The sequence below is a fragment of the Nycticebus coucang genome, chromosome 10 (genome assembly GCF_027406575.1).
Source record: "Nycticebus coucang isolate mNycCou1 chromosome 10, mNycCou1.pri, whole genome shotgun sequence".
In the NCBI taxonomy this organism is placed as follows: Eukaryota; Metazoa; Chordata; class Mammalia; order Primates; family Lorisidae; genus Nycticebus; species Nycticebus coucang.
This window is the reverse complement of record NC_069789.1, coordinates 14,100,414-14,118,214: the sequence shown is the minus strand read 5'-3', so window position 1 is coordinate 14,118,214 and position 17,801 is coordinate 14,100,414. Positions and strand designations below refer to the sequence as shown.

The window sequence follows — 17,801 nt, the reverse complement described above, 5'->3', positions numbered from 1 at the left end:
TGTATATACATAAAAAAAATAAAGTTCTAAAAAAAGAAAACCAGATTAGGCAGGAAACTCAGGATTCAGGAAATGATATGGCAGTTAAGTTCCCTGGTTTTCTTTGTTTTGCCTCATGTTCTAGACTGAAAACTAGAGCAGTAAAAAACACAAGTGAATACAAATGACAACAATATAAATGGCATGGTTTCCCATATTTGGCTTTTGGTGAAGTGGATGGGCTGCTTGCTGTGTTCAATAGTGACAGTAGAATCAGGAGAAGAGGGAGGCAAGGTTGGGGATTAAGTAGAATTCAGAAGATAGCACGATGATCAACACGTTTTAATTGCATTGTTTATGATTTGGTCTCACTGCTGTCTCTCATGCAGACATTAATAATCAGTGGAGCTACATTCATCATTAAACGTTTTCTAGTAGTTCATACATTCTGTGTTGTTCACGCAGCAGCGAAAGTTCATTTTCATTGCCTTTACAACTTAAAAATGAGTCAGCCAAGTTCAGAAATAAGTGAATTGGAATCCCCAAATGGAGTAAGCTGTTGCATTTAATAAACGAAAATGAATTATCTATTAATAAGTTGACTTTAATTCCTTACAAGTCACACAGTGAATCAACCATGTGTAATTTTCTTAAGGTTTTTTTTTAGCTTTTTATTGATAATTGAGTTTCTTGAATGGCAGATAAGTCAATTGGTAGAAAAATGGAGTCATTGTGAAACTAAAAGGTATTTAAATTAGGAAATGCTGAATCCCGTGAGAAGTAAATGTGAAAATGAACAAAACAAAAGACAAGTTCTAGCTTGTGAAGAGACACTGGCTGCTAAAGGGAAGATGAGGGTAGCAGTGGACGTTGATTTGCAGAAGTTTCTCAAGGCCTTCTCCTTCCGGGTTTCGTATTCAGAGAGCATAGTGAGAATATTCCATCTTCAGTTGGTGGGAGATGTGTAAGCTCCCAAATCCCAGGCTTGACAGCTACACTCACCACCTCTGCTCCTTGAAACCTAATTCTGAAATTCTTTGAAGACGCCAGGCCCCAAAGGAGATGGTGGGACCCAAGATAGGGGTTGAACTCCCCATGATCAGACAAAAGCCTGGGGCTCCTTCACCTCTCATTACAACACGTTCAGAATTCCACTTTTATGGCACGTAACACCGGGATCACATAATAACCCTAGAGTATCTTTATTTGTTCTATAATTTAATAGTATACCTATAAAATAATTACATTATACTTATAGCTTTCCTTCATTTATAAACAGAACAAAAAAAAAAACAATTAAATACGATTTGAGCCATGACAAGGTAAACTTTGTACATACAATAACCCGCAGAAGGAGCTTCCCACTGCAGCGTCTCATAATGCTTTCACTGCCTCACCCACGATTGGGTTTAAAAGAGACTGTGCTCAAGTTCGTATTCTGTAAATTCTCAGCTTAATCTTTCTCCTATTTGTGTGGGTTCTGTATTAATAAAATGACAGGAGTTGGCTTTGCAGTTGGGGTGGAGACTCCCCATGACTCACTCCTACTGACCCTGTTAGCCTCCACTGTCATCACAATGTCAGTTCCCTTCCTTCTCAGCACTTCTGCGGCTTGCTCTGCCACAGAGTCTGACTTGAGGGTTTCTGCTGAATGCAAAAATCACTTCTGATCATGGACACCCTCTCTACTTTTTCTCTCCATTTCCAGGTTCCAGCCCTCAAAGATTTCTTTTCATTTCTGCCTCCTGATTTCAGGCTGTATTTATCTATTTACAGAGCCACGATGCCTTTGACACAGTCTGCTCAGGTCTCATGGTTATTACAGAAATGACAGAAAAGACCTTGCAGTGCAGCAGGCTGAAATACATTCACCAACACACCCAACCCCAATTCTTGCTCAATTCTAGGTCAATGTTTAGATCCACTACCACTGCCCAGTGTCAAGAAGCTTCAGTTCCCAGAGACACTTGCAGAGGGTCTGTGTCAGTACCAGGGAACCAGCCTGTTGCCAGGAGCACTTGCTGGGGAATTGCCAGTGAAAAATCTGCAAAGTATGCTGACTCCCTCCAAGGGCATCACATTCACACTTGTCTGATTTCATAACCACTACTCACAGGGACACCTTCCTAGGACATGTGAGCAAAGGGACCTAAAGGAAGCATAATTTTGCTAGCAAATAAATTATCTCTACTTCTTCATATCAAGAGTCCACAACATGGATACTTCAACAATTTGTCATAAAGTGAAAAGTCACCTTTGTAAAATCTGTACTTGGAAAAGTGAGTTGTTTTCTGCAGGATTGTTCAACTAAATTACTATTCTATATATTTTATTTCTTACTTCTTCCTATACCACAAAGTGATCTGACTCCTTATATTTTTAAATATCTCCTCTAACAGGAAGTATTTTTTGCTTACTGTGATGGCAGTAAAAATAGCGTACCTTCTAACCCCACGTATACATCTGCATGGGACTTTTTGAGTTTGGGATTAACAACTTCCCAAACAATTCACCTCCCTATACCTATCGCCCCAACCCAATTTCTACATCGTGCTGCGATGTTTTAGTACCTTCAGTGAAATAAAATTCCAAGTAAAATCCAGCTCCTAACAATCTCCCATTCTAAGATAGGTGCATGACAGTGAATTACTGACCAGGCCTTATTACTGAGTAAAAACACCTTCTGGGCAGACCTGCTTTCCTCCTTACTCAGCATTGTGCTGCAAAGCCAGCGTCAAAATGTGTGAAACAATATATGGATAGGTCTATAATACTTTTTTTTCTTTAACAGCTCTTTACAATATAGGTCAATTATAAAACCAGCGTTAATACAGAGACCTGTGTGCGTGGTAATATTCTAACTGCAGCGGTAATAGCATGCACACCGTAGTTCATCTTTAGTCCACAAATTTGTAGATCGGGGGTGAGGAAGAAAGGGCTCGGGTGGCTCTGGTGGGGGAGGGTGTGGCCTGCAGTTAGCAAGGTCCCCAGGGAAGCCCACTTTAGGATCCAAGTGGCTCAAGTTGTCTTCTTAGCGTCAGGTTTGTTAGGAGACCCCTCCTCCCCCAGCGTCCATGGACATTTTCGTGCGAGTTGTCCCCAGCTGCCTGAGAGCAGCGGCCGAGGGCAGCGGGCGGATCACAGAAGGAGCGCGCCCAGCCCGAAGTTTAGGGACCAACGGGAGAGGTTTGGGGGCAGCTCCGAAGAGTGACGCACCTTCGCCCTCCGCTTCACCGGGAGTGTAGGGGATTGCCAGGGAATCGCTTTTCCACATGGTGGAAACGTCACTGCCAGATTTATACGCATCCCCGGAACGGTCCTCTCCGACGGCTGCGGGGCGGGCGGTGCTGCTTTCCCAGCCTTTTCCTTCGGGCCTGATCCACGACCTGATTGGGAGGCACCGGTGGGGCCCGGGGTCGGTCAGGAACACCTGAGCAAAGCTGCACGTGCGGTCCAAGCTGGTGACAGGGACACCGCCAGCCCCAGGGGGCGTGCTGGCCGCTGAGGGGCTGGGGGGCCAGGCTGCGCATGAGCGGGCTCGGAGGACGGGGGCAAAGCGGCTGCGGCGACGGCGCCACCCGGCGGCCGGGGCGCGCGCAGGGCGAGCTGCGCCCGGCGGGGCTCTCACTGCTTGTCCGAGTCGCTCAGGTTCACTGACATGCACCGGCACTGCTTGACCTTCTGGATCTTTTTGTGTCGGAAGGGCGGGTCCAGGCCGGGGCATTCGAGCTCCACGAGGACGGAGGTGGCGCGCTGGGGCTTGCAGAAGGCGCAGGACTGGAAGGACTCCTCCTCCTTCACGTGGCGCGGGATGTAGAAGGAGTTGCACTGGCCGTAGCAGAAGCGGTTGAGGACGGTGCGGCTGCGGCAGCCCTCCTCGCTCACCGTCTGCCGCAGCGGCTGCGTCTTGCACCAGTCACTCTTGAGGTACTTGCGCTCGGTGACCACTAGCGCCTCCTGGCTGGACGCCAGCACCTCCTTGATCTGGTGCTGCCATCTCTCCGAGTTGTTGCTGCTGCCGTCCTTGTACGGCGAGGGGATGGCGCCCGCGGGCCGGTTCTTCCGGGCTTCCGCCACCTTCACCAGCACCGCCACCAGGAACAAGGACAGGGAAAGCTTCCAGGACATTCTGCAACGAGAGAAAGAGTTAGAGGGGTGGGTTGGGGAGGCCGATGGAGTGAGCGATCCATGGTTTTCCTTTTAATGCTGGGCAAGTCTTTTTATTTAGAGGAGTGACGGGCGGGCGGGGCGGGGCTGACCGTTGGGAGCCAGGGGCAGCTGGAGGTGGAACGTGATTAAATAATACACTTGTTGGACAGCAGTGATGGCACCCCAGTTAACCCTCCCGAGGCAAGAAGGGGACAAAACGGTCAGCAACCAGTTTATAAAACGCTTAGAAATCATGCATTGTTCAACAGTTACAGAATTAGAAAGCAAATGTTGTCAAACATCTCCAGCCAATTGGCCACATTGCCAGTAATAGTTCACATCATCATTTACTTTCTTTTAGTATGTGCTGGGTGCTATATATAATTTGATCCCAAAAGCAGCCTGAAGTTGAAGCTGGCATTATTGTCCTTACTTTACAATGAAGGCAACTTACTGTACAATGAAGGAAACTGAGGCCCTGGAGGTTAAGTTATTTGCCCCAGGTCACACAACCATTGAGCAATAGCCCAGGATTTGAAGTTGGGTCTGTACCTCTAGAGCCATCAAGATTAACCACTGGACACACATAAGATGAGAAAAACAAGTTTCTTAACAGTGAGTATTAAAGTTAGAAATGGGCATAGATTAGGAAAATTAATAGTTGCATCTCTGTCATTACTTATAAATAACATTCAGCATTGGACATCTGCCCACTGATATTCAAATGATTCCAATGAGCCATAAGTTAGATTTTCATAGTGGAAACCAATTCCTACTAGTGAACAAATAAATTTTCTGGATTGTACTGAAACTGTCCGTGTAAAGCTTGTCTACATGAATGTGTTATTTTTTTCAGTCTTTGTGTTGTCTACATGAATGCGTTATTTTTCTACATGTCTACATGAATGTGTTATATTTTTGTATCGGACCCTATGACACTAGTTCAACAGGAATGGGGATTGGAGATAGATGGTTATTACTCTATCTGAAATGTGTCCTGTAGGAGGTAAACCAACGTCCGACTAAGGTGAAAGATGGCATTCAAAGTTTAGTTCACATTTTTAGTTTTTATAGTTTCTTGGGTAGCCTCAAGAAAAACTAATGTCCAGCAGGAGAGATGATTTCCATCTCATTTACAGCTGTGCCCCACAACCTAGTTGTCACCAGCATCACTTTATGTTCATACCTTTCCTGTCTGTGCATTTCACCACTTACGGAACTGAATAAATTTACCTTTTCCATATGGCCCCTAAAATGGATGTGCAACACTAATCTATCTTTCTCCGTATATCATTATACAGTTATAATGGTGCATATTATTATAATATATTTATCAGTCCAGGGAATAGATTTAATATTAAGCATTTTAAATTCCTCAAAACATTACAACTGTCTTAAATTTATCCATGCTAGCAATCATAGCAAATATTTATGGGTTCTCAAAGCACATCAGACACTCTTCAGCTATTTTCCTTCATGTAAAAACCCATTTCATCCTCAGAGTTACATGAAGCAGGTACTGGTGTTTTCTGCATTTTGTGGATGAGGACACCAAAGCAAGGAGAGGTTGCCAAGATCACATAGCCGGTAGGATGTGACATGCTTGAATCTAGGCATCCTGGCTCCAAAATCTGAGCTCCGGGTGAGTATAGCTGCCTCTGGTTAAAAATACTTATGTTAGAATACCTATGATAAAATTATTTCCATGTGTCACAGTTAGTAGTCTAGGTCGAAGCCACAGGAGGCCTTTGCCTGTCCCCTCAGAGGTGCTTCCTGCATTCATCAAGTATTCATGGTGTGAATTCCAGTGTCTTGGTCAGGGACAAAGAGAGAGCTCTTACAGGGTTAGATGAACCCTTGCAATGTCTACTGCCCCCTACTCTGCAGCCTGCCACTTATTCACTGTGCTCCAGCCACTGACCCCCTTTCTGTCCCTAGACTGTGCTTGGCAGTCTTCTGCGCTAGAGCCTCTCACATCTGCCTTCCCTGCCCCCCCCGCCCCCCCGGCTATCTGCTCAGCCTTCTCTCTCACCATCTTCAAAGCTTTGCTCAGTTATTACTTGTTAAGTAAAGGTTTTGCATGTACCTCCACCACAATCCTAGAATCCATCACCTTTGTCTCTGCCTTATTTTTCTCCATGGTAGTTATCATCCAATAAAATAATAATTAATGATCTTATTGATTTATTGTTTTTTTTTTTTTTTTTTTAATTTTTTTATTAAATCATAAGTGTATACAATGATATGATTATGGGGCATCATACGTTGTCTGACTTCCCTCCCTGGAATTTAAGGTCTAAGAGAGAAGACCACCTGTTTTGCTCACTGCTGTGTCCCCTGCTTTGAGAAATGTGTCTGAAGCATAGTGTGTACTGAGTATGTTTCAAGTGGAAAGGAATGCCATGAGTTTCATGGCTGTCAATAAGCTTGTCAGTAAGAAGTTAGGGAGAGGTGTGCAGATAACCAAAGTTGGACCAAGGTGTATAGCAATAGCAGCCCAGGTTCACGTGGTCGTGATCCCAGGAGCAGCAGTATCTGAATCACCTGCAGTGCTTCAGAATGCAGATTCCAGGGCTCCATCCTGAAGCATTCTGAACATGTAGGGTTGGGGTGAGATCTGAGGTCTATATTTCTAAGTAGTGCTGAAAGTAATTTCGATGAGCACTAGTGGCCCCAAATGATACTGAAAGCATCACTGGTTCTGGTTGGGGAGGGAGAAGGAAGAGCTTAAGAAGTTTCAAAACCAAATGGGTCCCTCAAAATCCGAATAGGATTCCCCAGAGTGATAGCTGGCAAAACCAAGGAGTTAGGTAATGTTGATGAATGGCAGTGCACAATTAAAAGCAGAGAATGGGGGGAAAGGAAGAATTGTTTTTCTTTGTAAAAACATTTTGTCCGACATAGTTATTGCACTTTTAAGGCCTAGTTTTTAAAAGGGCTCTTCTCACGCCTCCTTAGTTCCACGCATGGAGTGTCCCATGAAGATGGCCGCGCTTCCAGCTGGCTCATTGCAAGTGTTGAGCCCTGGACTTGCTCAGCTTACACAACTTATTATATTTGTGGGATGATCTGTGATCTCAATAGCCTCTTAAAAAAAGTATTTTGGTTCCACTTTAATAATTTCCGAAATTATTAACATTCTGAGTAAACATAACCAAAAGTCTGCTAGTCCCAGCCAGGAAAGATTGACAGAGTCAGCTGGGTCCTCAAATCCTAGTTCCAGTAACAGCTTCACATGCATGGCGGACAGGCTCAAAAATGCATGTTCCACTCAACAGGTCCTTCTTGTTGTCAGAGAAGACATGTTCAGACTGGGGACAAGAACTCTTAAAGTGGAGGCGACAGTATTACACGTGGTGATTAACAACATGCATTCTTTGAATGCTTTCAAACTTTTCAAAACATCTGGCAATCACCTGTAGAAGTTGCATCTCTCGGTAACCTAAGAAGAAGCATAAATTTCTAATTCTCGGGAAAGGGAAAGGAGGCTGCTGAGATCTAAATGACTGGGGACAAATCAGACTCTTCCGTCTTTCCTTTCTTACATCTCATTGCATTCTTCCTTCTTAACTAGCAATAGTAACATGGCATCACAAGGTCAAAACAGGTTAAGTAGGCAAGAGGTGCTTTGCCCTGACTGTGGGGCCATATCTTCCTTTACTTGGGGCACCAAAGCAATCCATCCAGCTGTCACTAACAGCTCGTCCTCTGCTGTCTCTTGCTTGGATAGCGTTATGGGGTGTGGGGGGGAGAGAAGGTGCAAGCCTCTGTCTTCAGTTCACCATCCATCCCTCTGCACACATGGCAGGGGCCCTGCCATGACCTGAATTTAGCACTTCAGAGTCCTGCTCTGCCCTGAATCACTTTGCTACTCAGAAAAATGGTTGGCGTACAATTAACCTCTCAGGAATGTTGTCCCAACTGCCAGTAACGACGGCAGGAGGATACTTCATTTTACTCTCACATCTTGTATTTGGCTTCTGTCAGAAGAAACTCATAAATAAATCCTGTTGGTTTGATTCACCATCCTTCTGGCCTGACGACGTTGTCAATTTGCAAGGGGTGCCAGGACCGTAAATGCTGATGGCCTAAACAGACTGAGTTGGCCAACATTGGTTGCGCAAAGACAGAGGTAGTGGAAGTGTTTTTCTCTTAAGTGAACACCCTCTGACCGAGTCTTTGTAGATATCAGAACGGGGCCTACGCGGCCAAAGCAATCTAATATCTAGCTACAGAATCATAGGCCCCTTCTGTTAGCCCTTCTTAGAAGTGTCAAGACCTGAAGAGGGGTTCTCCGGTAGAAGCTCGAGCAATTAAGCTTCCTGATTTCTAGGAAAGGCTACAGCAGTGCTGAGTCATCCTTCCTGACAGGTGAATGCAAGTGACCAAAGGCCCAGGGTACAGCTAAACCGATGAACTCCCTCCCAGCATGACCTTGTTGAGTTTTAGAAGTCAGGTCCAGGCAGTACTGGGCTGTGCAAGGATAGTGATTAGGATGAAGCTGAGACATTTCCTGTGACCTAAGGATTCTAGGGCATCCCTGGAAGGTTGAAAGGAAGCTCCCAGGGCTGAATAGTGATAGACACACCTGTGATAAACTTGCTCTCATCACTAAAGTGAAAAAAAGACTCAAAGCCAAACAGAAACCACCAAGGCAAACCGTCCTCCCAAATATTAAACTTATGGAGATCATTTTTATGAGTGCTAATCCTGCCACAGCCTCAACTACTGAAGGCACCTCATTGGTGACTTGAATTCTTAGGCTTGGATAGTGGTGGTCTAGCTGCCCAACTAACTCTGTAGAAAAAAATGTGAATGTTCCCTGACCCCAGGATCACCCTCATAGCCTAGGATTGCCTGTCTGCTGGGAACCACTACCTCCAGGAACCGTAAACAGAGACAATGATGGCCCACAAGCCAAACCAAGACGACGTCTCATTTTGTAAATAAAATTGTATTGGAACACAGGCGTACCCCTTCATTTATGCTTTGTCTGTGACTGCCTTGGTACTACAAAGGCAGAGTGATGAGTGGTGGAGACAGTGAACAGACAGCCTACAGCCTGAAGAACTTACTTTCTGGCTTTTTATAGAAAACCATTGCCAAGTCCTGTCTCAGACTTCTATCTGATTCAGTAGTTGCCTTCCCTTTACCATTGGGCATTTTTGCTAGAAAAGTAGCTTTTGATTTTAAAATTGATAATTAAAAATATTTCACATATCAAGCAAGACAGGAAATATAACAAGCTCTACGTACTCACCACCAACATGAGTACTGATATTTCTCCTTTTTATTTTGCAATCATTCAAATTTTTTTTTTTTTTGTGGTTTTGGTTGGGGCTGGGTTTGAACCTGCCACACCTCCGGCATATGGGGCCAGCACCCCACTCCTTTGAGCCATAGGAGCCGCCCTGCAATCATTCAATTTTTAGAAAAAGAAAAGATAATGTTGAAGTATCACTCTCCCACCATCTCTTCTCATACCCGCAGCGAGATGGCCAGTATTCTAAAGTTTCTCTGTAGATCCATCCCCATGATGCTTTCACTGCTTATGTTTGGTGTAGGAAAGTGTGTCTGTGTGTAATTAATCTTTGCATAAACAGTACCATGCTCTTCTGGTGAAACATTCGTCCCCTCCAAAATATGTGTTTGAGATCTTCTTCATGTAGATATTTGCAAGTGTCTTTCCTTCTCTACTCTTAAATATGGGAACAGTTTATTCATTCATCTTCCTAGGGAACACTTGGGTTCCTTCTACTTTTTCACAATTGCCAATAGTCCTGCACTGAACATTTTGGTACATGTTTATTTATGCTCATCTGTTAGAGTTTTTCTAGAGGAAACACCAAGAAGTGGAAATGCTGGGTCCTAGGATCTGTCCAACTTGAGCTTGACATAAGTTTTGCCACGTTGCTCTCCAAGTGCTTGTCCCACTGTCCTCTCCACTGGGCAGTCTGTGAGTCCCTGCTACAGCCCACACTTGCTAACACTTGATGTTACCAGATTCATTTCTTTTTGCCTATCAAAAAATGTGAAAGGATGCCTTGTGATTATTTTAATTCACATCTCTCTGATTAAATAAAATTGCACATTAAGCTCAAACGTAATGGTTGTTTGAAAAGAAATGATTGCAATTTATTCCAAGTGAGAGAAATTAAAATATTAGACAAAATAAGAAGTTCAAACTACAAAGCTTCTTAACTGTCATGAAAAGAATGGGAAGTCACTCACAATTTCAGAGCAGAAATATCAGGGCATGCCACATGACTGAGAAGTTTGAAATCCAAATGGATACATGTACTTTTCCAAGTGGCATTGCCTAAATGCAACATTGACTATCATTTTGTTCCAGGAGAAGCTTAATTTCAGCTAGAAAAACTATCTTATGTTTTTTAAAAGAAGGTTTTCCACCAACGAAGACATGATACTATCATTACTTACTTTGACTTCTGGATAGCAAGTGTATCATTAGGCAATTTTTAAACGAAGTTCTAAATCTTTGAAGATACTGGTGGGAGAAATTCAGCATAGGAAATGTTGTAGTGGTTGGCCAAGACTGAGGCAAAGCCTTAGATTCAATAATGAAATGGATGGGAAGACTCTAGAGCTGTGAGTTTAACCACACATGAGTTGCTTCTCTCTAGGTCACATCCACTTGGGAATTGGAGGGAGAGCATGGTTTCTGAGCCTTGAGCTGCCTGTGCTGTGACCTGTGTGACTCATTCCTAGGCTTCTCTGGGTCCCCCCATGTAAATTGGTGTTAATGACACTTGCCACCATTCTATTGTGTTGCTGTCATGAGGAATATGGCACTGAAATTAAGTCATAATCCAAGAACTCTCTGAGCAAAATGGACGAGGAGTTTTACTTAAAAGGAAGGAAGATATTTTGAGCCATTCTCTATTTTATAGCCAGTGACACTGTTCTCTATAGCCATTAGGCATTACCTAATTTTTTTTCCAAATAATGACTTTAGGCTGCTGCTCTAGTAACCAGTCATACTGCAATGATTCCTCACTCCCCAATCCCCTTTCTTGACCTTCCTAGGATAGCATCATGTGTTCAAGGAAAGCTGTAACAGCAGGCTTCCACATCCCTGAGAGCAGCGTACAGATTTTCTGCCTATGTTATATAATAGACAAAATAAATGATAAAGTCCTGCCTCAAATGCTGTGAGCAAAGTCAAAGTCATCCCGCCCATGTTCCATCAGTTGTTCCTCTGCACCTTGCTACCAGTCATTTCATCACTTTTGTATGACGTTTCATAGGAATGGTGACAAAGCACATTGCAAAGTCTGACAAAACTAGGCATTGTCATCCTTTCTTACTTCCTCTAGAATTCATGAGAAAACGTATGTTTTTTTTTATTATTATTAAATCATAGCTGTGTACATCAATATGATCATGGGGCACCATACACTTGTTTCATAGAATATTTGACACATTTTCATCTCATTAGGTATGTCAACTAATGAGAAAAACGTATTTTTCTTCTTTCACTTTAGTCTTTCAATCTCCTTTCTTTTTGTCTTTCTCTATTCCCCTCTACAAGATTAGAGTTCCTCAAGGACTTCCCCATAATCCTGTCTTCTCTTTCTTTACATTTCTACTAAGAATTTCATTCATGCCTGTGACTCCAACTACCATCACTCTGCTCATGTCTCCCAGAGATTACGCTCAGCTGCCTATCAAACCTTCCCCAATTGTCCTGTAGGCACCCCAACTTCTATATACTCCAGATCGCATCACAATTTCCTACACATCTGCTCCTCTGCCAATAGGTGCTGTCTCCATGAACAGCACAACATTTACCCTTTCACTAGGCTGGAAAGCTGAGAGTCTAAGCAGGCTCTGTCAATTTACTACCTGAGAGAGTCAATATCCCATTTTTCCTTTCTAACAGAACCACAGTTTTGTTGTTCAAGTTCTTCATTGACTTTTTCTGCATACCATGGGGTTGAAAGTTAGTTGATCCAACCCAATTGGTTATCCTGCTCTTTGTGTAAGGGATTGATTTAGGCATGGGCAACGATGCAACTGTGATATAAGATGCAGTCTCCTGGGAAAGAGTTTTATTCTCTGATAAGAAGAGATATTCAAGGAGAAATTGCTGTTCTGGTTTTGATTGTTGTTATGCAAGGATTTGATGACTGGGGATATGGCAGCCTTCATGAAGGTAAAAACATGAGCATGGATAAAAGTCAAATCTTTGCAGGGTAGCACCCCAAATGGAAAGCAACTGGGTTCTTGATTATGTTTTCAAGCCATTGAACTAAGTCCTGGAACTGCTTACCTCTGAACTTCATATTTGTGAGTTAAACTCATTAGTATTTAAATCACTTTTGTCTCCAGTTCCTGGAGAACATCCTAGCTAACTCCTCATATCCAATCTATGAACAAGACCTCATTTATTGTCTTTCGTGCTTCATTTTTAAATCCCACTGTTACTACTTTGGTTTAGGCCCCAACCACCTGACTGTTACAACAGCATCCTCACTAGCCTCTATGCCTGCCCACCCAAACTCTCAGATCCATCTTCCAGATTCTCATCAGAGTGAAAGTTCAAACATGTAAATCTGTCTGTTATTCCTTTATATTAAACTTTTTAGAAATTTCTCATCACTTACAAGTTCAAAGTCTTTGGTATGGTGCATAGATCTGTGATCTTTGTTCCCTCTCTCTTCTCATCCCAAGAGTGTCCTTTGTTCTTATGCCTTATGCTTGAAACACACAAAGTATGTGTTCCACCTCACCCAAGGCTGCTCTCCACCTCCAAACAACTACCCTGTTTCCCCGAAAATAAGACATCCTCTGAAAATAAGACCTACTTACAGAAAAGATAAGATGTCCCCTGAAAATAAGACCTAGCGCATCTTTGGGAGCACACCTTAAAATAAGACACTGTCTTATTTTCGGGGAAACAGGGTATTTGTTTTGCCTGAAATATTCTCTGACCACTGTTGGTCATTTAGTTTTCATTCAAATGCTGTTTCCTTTATGCAACCATGCACGTTTTTTGTGCTATTCATTTTTGCCACCGTCATAACTAACTGCCTTGTTGCAGCCAAAACCCACTGTGTAGCCATTGTCTGCACATTTGGTCCCCAACTGCAGTGTCAGACATTGGAAGGCAAAAGTATTTAATCTTTGTTTCCATAGTGATTGATGGCAAGTCTAGAGAATAGTTTTGAATGCTTCTTAATATGTGAATGAATGAAAGCCTGGATGATTGAACAGGTTTTACTACACTTGTAGAGATGTGATTTTTAATATATATGTATATATATATATCAAAAAGAGCTTGAAAGTGGGTTAATTTTCAGAAGATGTGATACTTTCAGTAGGTGTAAGCTTTTACTATAATGATTTAATACATATCTAGGCTCAAAATCAGAAGTAAACATAAGGATTAAAAATGGAATAGTTGAAAAAAATCAAATGAACCATTGCCCATCACAGGCAGTAATAATTTTTGCAGGTCCTTATCATCCTTCCATGTCAGCGTTGGCTGGTCCTTCAGCCACCGACCTAATATTCTCTACTACCTCTCGTCTTTACTACTCCGGCGATGCTCCATGGTAAACGGTCTTCAAACTAGCATATGTCTAATCCTGGGGATTACACAAAAGCTTTCCAAGGGGAATGCGTTCAAGGGTGTTTTTAGAGGAATTAGTACATAAACCCTCAACTTCTGTTCCTTGTCTTCTAAGAGATCTGCTGGGGGACAGGCCTGCCATGTGACAAACAGGGCTTCCTCTCCTTCCCTGTTCAGTATCCTTCTCACTCACTGAGGAAAGCTCCCATCCAGCCCACTTATGGAGGAAGACTGGCCTGAGAGGCAACGAATGCTCTAGGGCACCAAGCAAAGTGTTCAATTCTAGGCATTGTTACCCTTACTAAAAAGTAAATGAATGATAAATACATATTTTTGCAACTCAAGATGTTTCTGATAATTTGCTTTCAATCAAAGTTAAGAAAGAATGTAGTTACAGTCACAGTAATACATCATTAATAATGTCTTTGTCATTTTTTCATAGGTAAGTTTGAAGGATTTTAAGAAATCAAGACATTGCTATTAGGAGAAGACATTTCCTTGCCTGCAATCCCAATTCTTTGGGAGGTCAAGGTGGGATCATCACTTGAAGCCCAGGGTCCTAGACCACCCTGGAAGCACAGGGAGATCCCTCCATCGCTGTAAAAAATTTACAAAGAAATTAGCCAGGTGTGATGGCGCATACCTGTAGTCCTGGCTATTTGGGAGACTGAGGTGGTAGGATTGTTTTTGTCAAGTAGTTCAAAGTTACAGTGAGCTATTATCATACTACTTTAGTCTAGCTTGGGAGACAGAGTGAGACTCTGTCTCTTAAAACCACATTTATGTTACAATTTATTTATGTGAATATATAATGTATATAAAATATAATACACTGTGTATATTACATAATCATATACACACAGAGAGTAAAGGATTTCTATTGAACCCTGCCTATTTTTAGGAATAAATACTATTCCTTTATGAAAACATCAATAACAATAAAATATGCATAGGCATGAGGCATCGTTTTAAGAGAGGTAAATAATTAAAATTTACCTTTCTGTGTTTAATTATAATTTATTAACTTTGTAACATACTTATGCTATTCTTATCAAATACTTTTATTCACTCTAATGAATAATCAATCCACAGGAAGAAATTCACCCTGGCTACATAGGTCAAATTAAAACTTACATGCGCACTTTTTATCAGAGAAAAGAACGAGAAGATGAGAAATGAAAGACTTTCAAGTATGAAACCTATTAGGAAAAACTTCTGTGGGTGAAACTACAGTGAAATATGAATTTAAGGAGAAAAAGATACAATGCAAGATTTCTTTTAAAGGAGTATTTCTACATATTTTTTAAAAAGTGTAAAACAATGAGGGCGGCAGCTGTGGCTCAACAGAGTAGGGTGCCGGCCCCATATGTCGTAGGTGGTGGGTTCAAGCCCAGCCCGGCCAAAAACTGCAAAAGAAAAAAAAGAAATGTAAAACAGTGAGTATAAAATAGCTATGGTATTTAGATCCCTCTGGAAACATTAAAAAATACTGTAACCATTTTATTTTAAAACATCCAGTTTGCAATATTCTTTAAATAATATATCCACTGCGAATTTTAGATGTGAATTGCGAAGTTTGTGAGAGGTTATAGATTAGGAGCTAAAAATGTTTGGCGAACAGTACTCTGAAGTATATTAAACTACTTTATTACATTACATTATTATTTGCAAGCATGAGAATTGCATTAATGATGCCAGGCAAGAAGAATAAGTCATTCTTGAATTCTCTGATACATAAAAATTTTATGTCCACATGTAAATGTTATGAAAAAAGACCTCAGGCTTCATTCCTCTCCTATTCCCTCACTCATGTCTCTTGAATTCTGCAACCTCTCTTTCCTGACAGTTTTTCAAAACACTGTTGGCTAATGGGTCCATAGAGGACTGGAAAGTCCCATATTAAGTAATTTAATTGAAACAAGAAGTCTGCTTCGGTTGGTGTTAAGTCTTACGCACCCTGCCTTTTTCAAGTTAGCTCCTATTGACAACTAATGCAGAATTCAGACAAATAAGAGGGCAAATTCAAGGCTCTCGACCAAGGAAAACAAACATAATCAGAGAAAACCAGGAGACTTACAGCATGCCAGTGGATGTGGAGTTATGGAAAAAGTGAAGAAAAGTGTTGAAAATGTATTAAAAACGAAAACCAATACCAAAAGCATTCTCCATTTACAAGCCTGTAACAGCCAGCACCTTTATAAAAGTCACACGCATTAATTGACCCATTTATTCATTCTACATGTTCCATGCATTTTCTTAGGGTTTGAGATACAAAGAAAATAAGACATTGATTTCATTCACAAATAAACAGAAAGAGACGATGACCCGGAATATAGGAGAGTAGTTAATTACCTCTGAGTAACCCAGGACAGAAACCATGGGGGCCTGAACTCAGGGGCGATGGGGATAGAAATGAAGGAAACATTTTAGATATGTGAGCTTTAATCTGTTGAAATATTTAAATGGACACAAGAATATGGGAGAGGAAGAAATCTAGGTATCTGCTTCAGGCAACTGGATCATGGGGCTGGGGTGGTGCTCACCAGGTTAGAAACACCAGAGGGAGAGCTGGTTGATGGGGACAGGGAGTTTCTATGGTAGACAGCTCTGTGGGGTAACAAGATCAGTCAGGGGTAGAGTAAAAAGAAAGGTGCATGAGAATGGAACTCTGGGGAAACCCGGATTATCAAGGGAAAGAAGAAAGGAAACCTACAAAATCAGACCAGGAAAAGCAAAAATACCAAAAGCTGTAAGAAGTCAGGTGAGGTAAAGACAGAACAGTCTTCACTGCATGGATGGAAATCACCCTGGTGGAGATTTTCACCTGGGTTGGGGGTGAGTGGGAACCAGATGTCAGGGAGGAACCGTGTACTGAGTCCTGTTCATTATGCTTTAAAATGCTGCCCATAAATTGTAATCCATCTAGCCAGCTACATCTTTAAGGATCCCCTCCGAGCGAAGTAAATGAAATAAGTGGAGAGGAAAAAAAATACTTTCTGAACTTCAACCTCAGGAGCCCCTATCACTGCAAAGAGCTAAACATGAAGAGGGACTGCCCAGGTTTGAAGTCCCTCTACTTTTTCTGAGATTCCCCTAGTTTGTCAAATTATTAATCTCCTCCCCAAATCCTAACATACTCCTTCTCTTCCCTGGAAAACTCTACCAGGATAGAGACCATATTTGTTTGATTCACTGCCAGATCCTGGGAATTCAGCACAGATCCCAGAACATAGTGGATGACCAATAACTATTTATTGAATAACTGAAAGAAGATAGGACGTTTCAGAGAAATTATAGAAGTTGCATTTGCTCATAGTTAGACGGCCAGAATGGAACTGATACTTGAGAAGAAGAAAGGCTGGGAGGTTAGAGGAATCATTCCTTTGCCTTTTATTTGGGAAATAAAGCAAATTTAAGTGTGCCACTCATCCAGCAAATATTTACTGAGCGCACATGTGTTCATAATGTTTGGTGACCATTCTGCCTTTTATAACTCTGTTTAGATCTTTCTTTGGATCAGCCTAATTATAAATAATGTAAATAAAAAGGACTTCTATTGAACTTTTGAAGTATTTGTAGAGAATGTTTCTTGTTAACATCAAACAGAACCAGTTTTACCTTAAGCCAAGCTTATCAAATATTTTCTAATTTATGGTTTCCAAACACAAGTATTGGCACATTTTTCCATGGAACACATTCTATTAATACCGTCTATTAATTGTATGCCACATAAATTCAATACAGGGGTCATCTTTTTCTAAGTGGATCTCAAACTTCATTATAAACAAGATGCACAACAACCAGGTCCACATACTGTGGAAATTCTGATACTCAAGATCTGAACTGGAAAGCAAGAAACAGTATTTTTAATAACCATCCTATACTCTGAAAAGCAAAACCCAAATTATTTGTCTAGAATATAATTATCTCGGATCTGGTCCACTGCCTAGGGCAAACATCACTAATTATATCCTCATTAATAAGGACCAGAGATGAATGCAGTGATACAGAGAAATCAGTATTAAAGTTAATTGAAATTTAGATTTGACGTCTCTGCTTTCTTTGAATAGTTTCCCCA

At 41.7% G+C, this 17,801-nt stretch overlaps 1 protein-coding gene across 2 annotated transcripts in view; it reads right to left on the bottom strand.

Annotated features, from left to right (window-relative positions):
* Window positions 1-3,594: 3,594 nt before the first annotated feature.
* Window positions 3,595-17,801, bottom strand: part of GREM2 (gremlin 2, DAN family BMP antagonist) — a 113,038-nt gene continuing 98,831 nt past the window's right edge. For both annotated transcript variants that reach the window (XM_053607786.1, XM_053607787.1), the window contains exon 2: window positions 3,595-4,108. In XM_053607786.1, coding sequence (XP_053463761.1) covers window positions 3,604-4,107 — 504 coding nt within the window. In that variant the 5' untranslated portion in view covers window position 4,108 and the 3' untranslated portion in view covers window positions 3,595-3,603. The remainder of the gene's footprint in view (window positions 4,109-17,801) is intronic.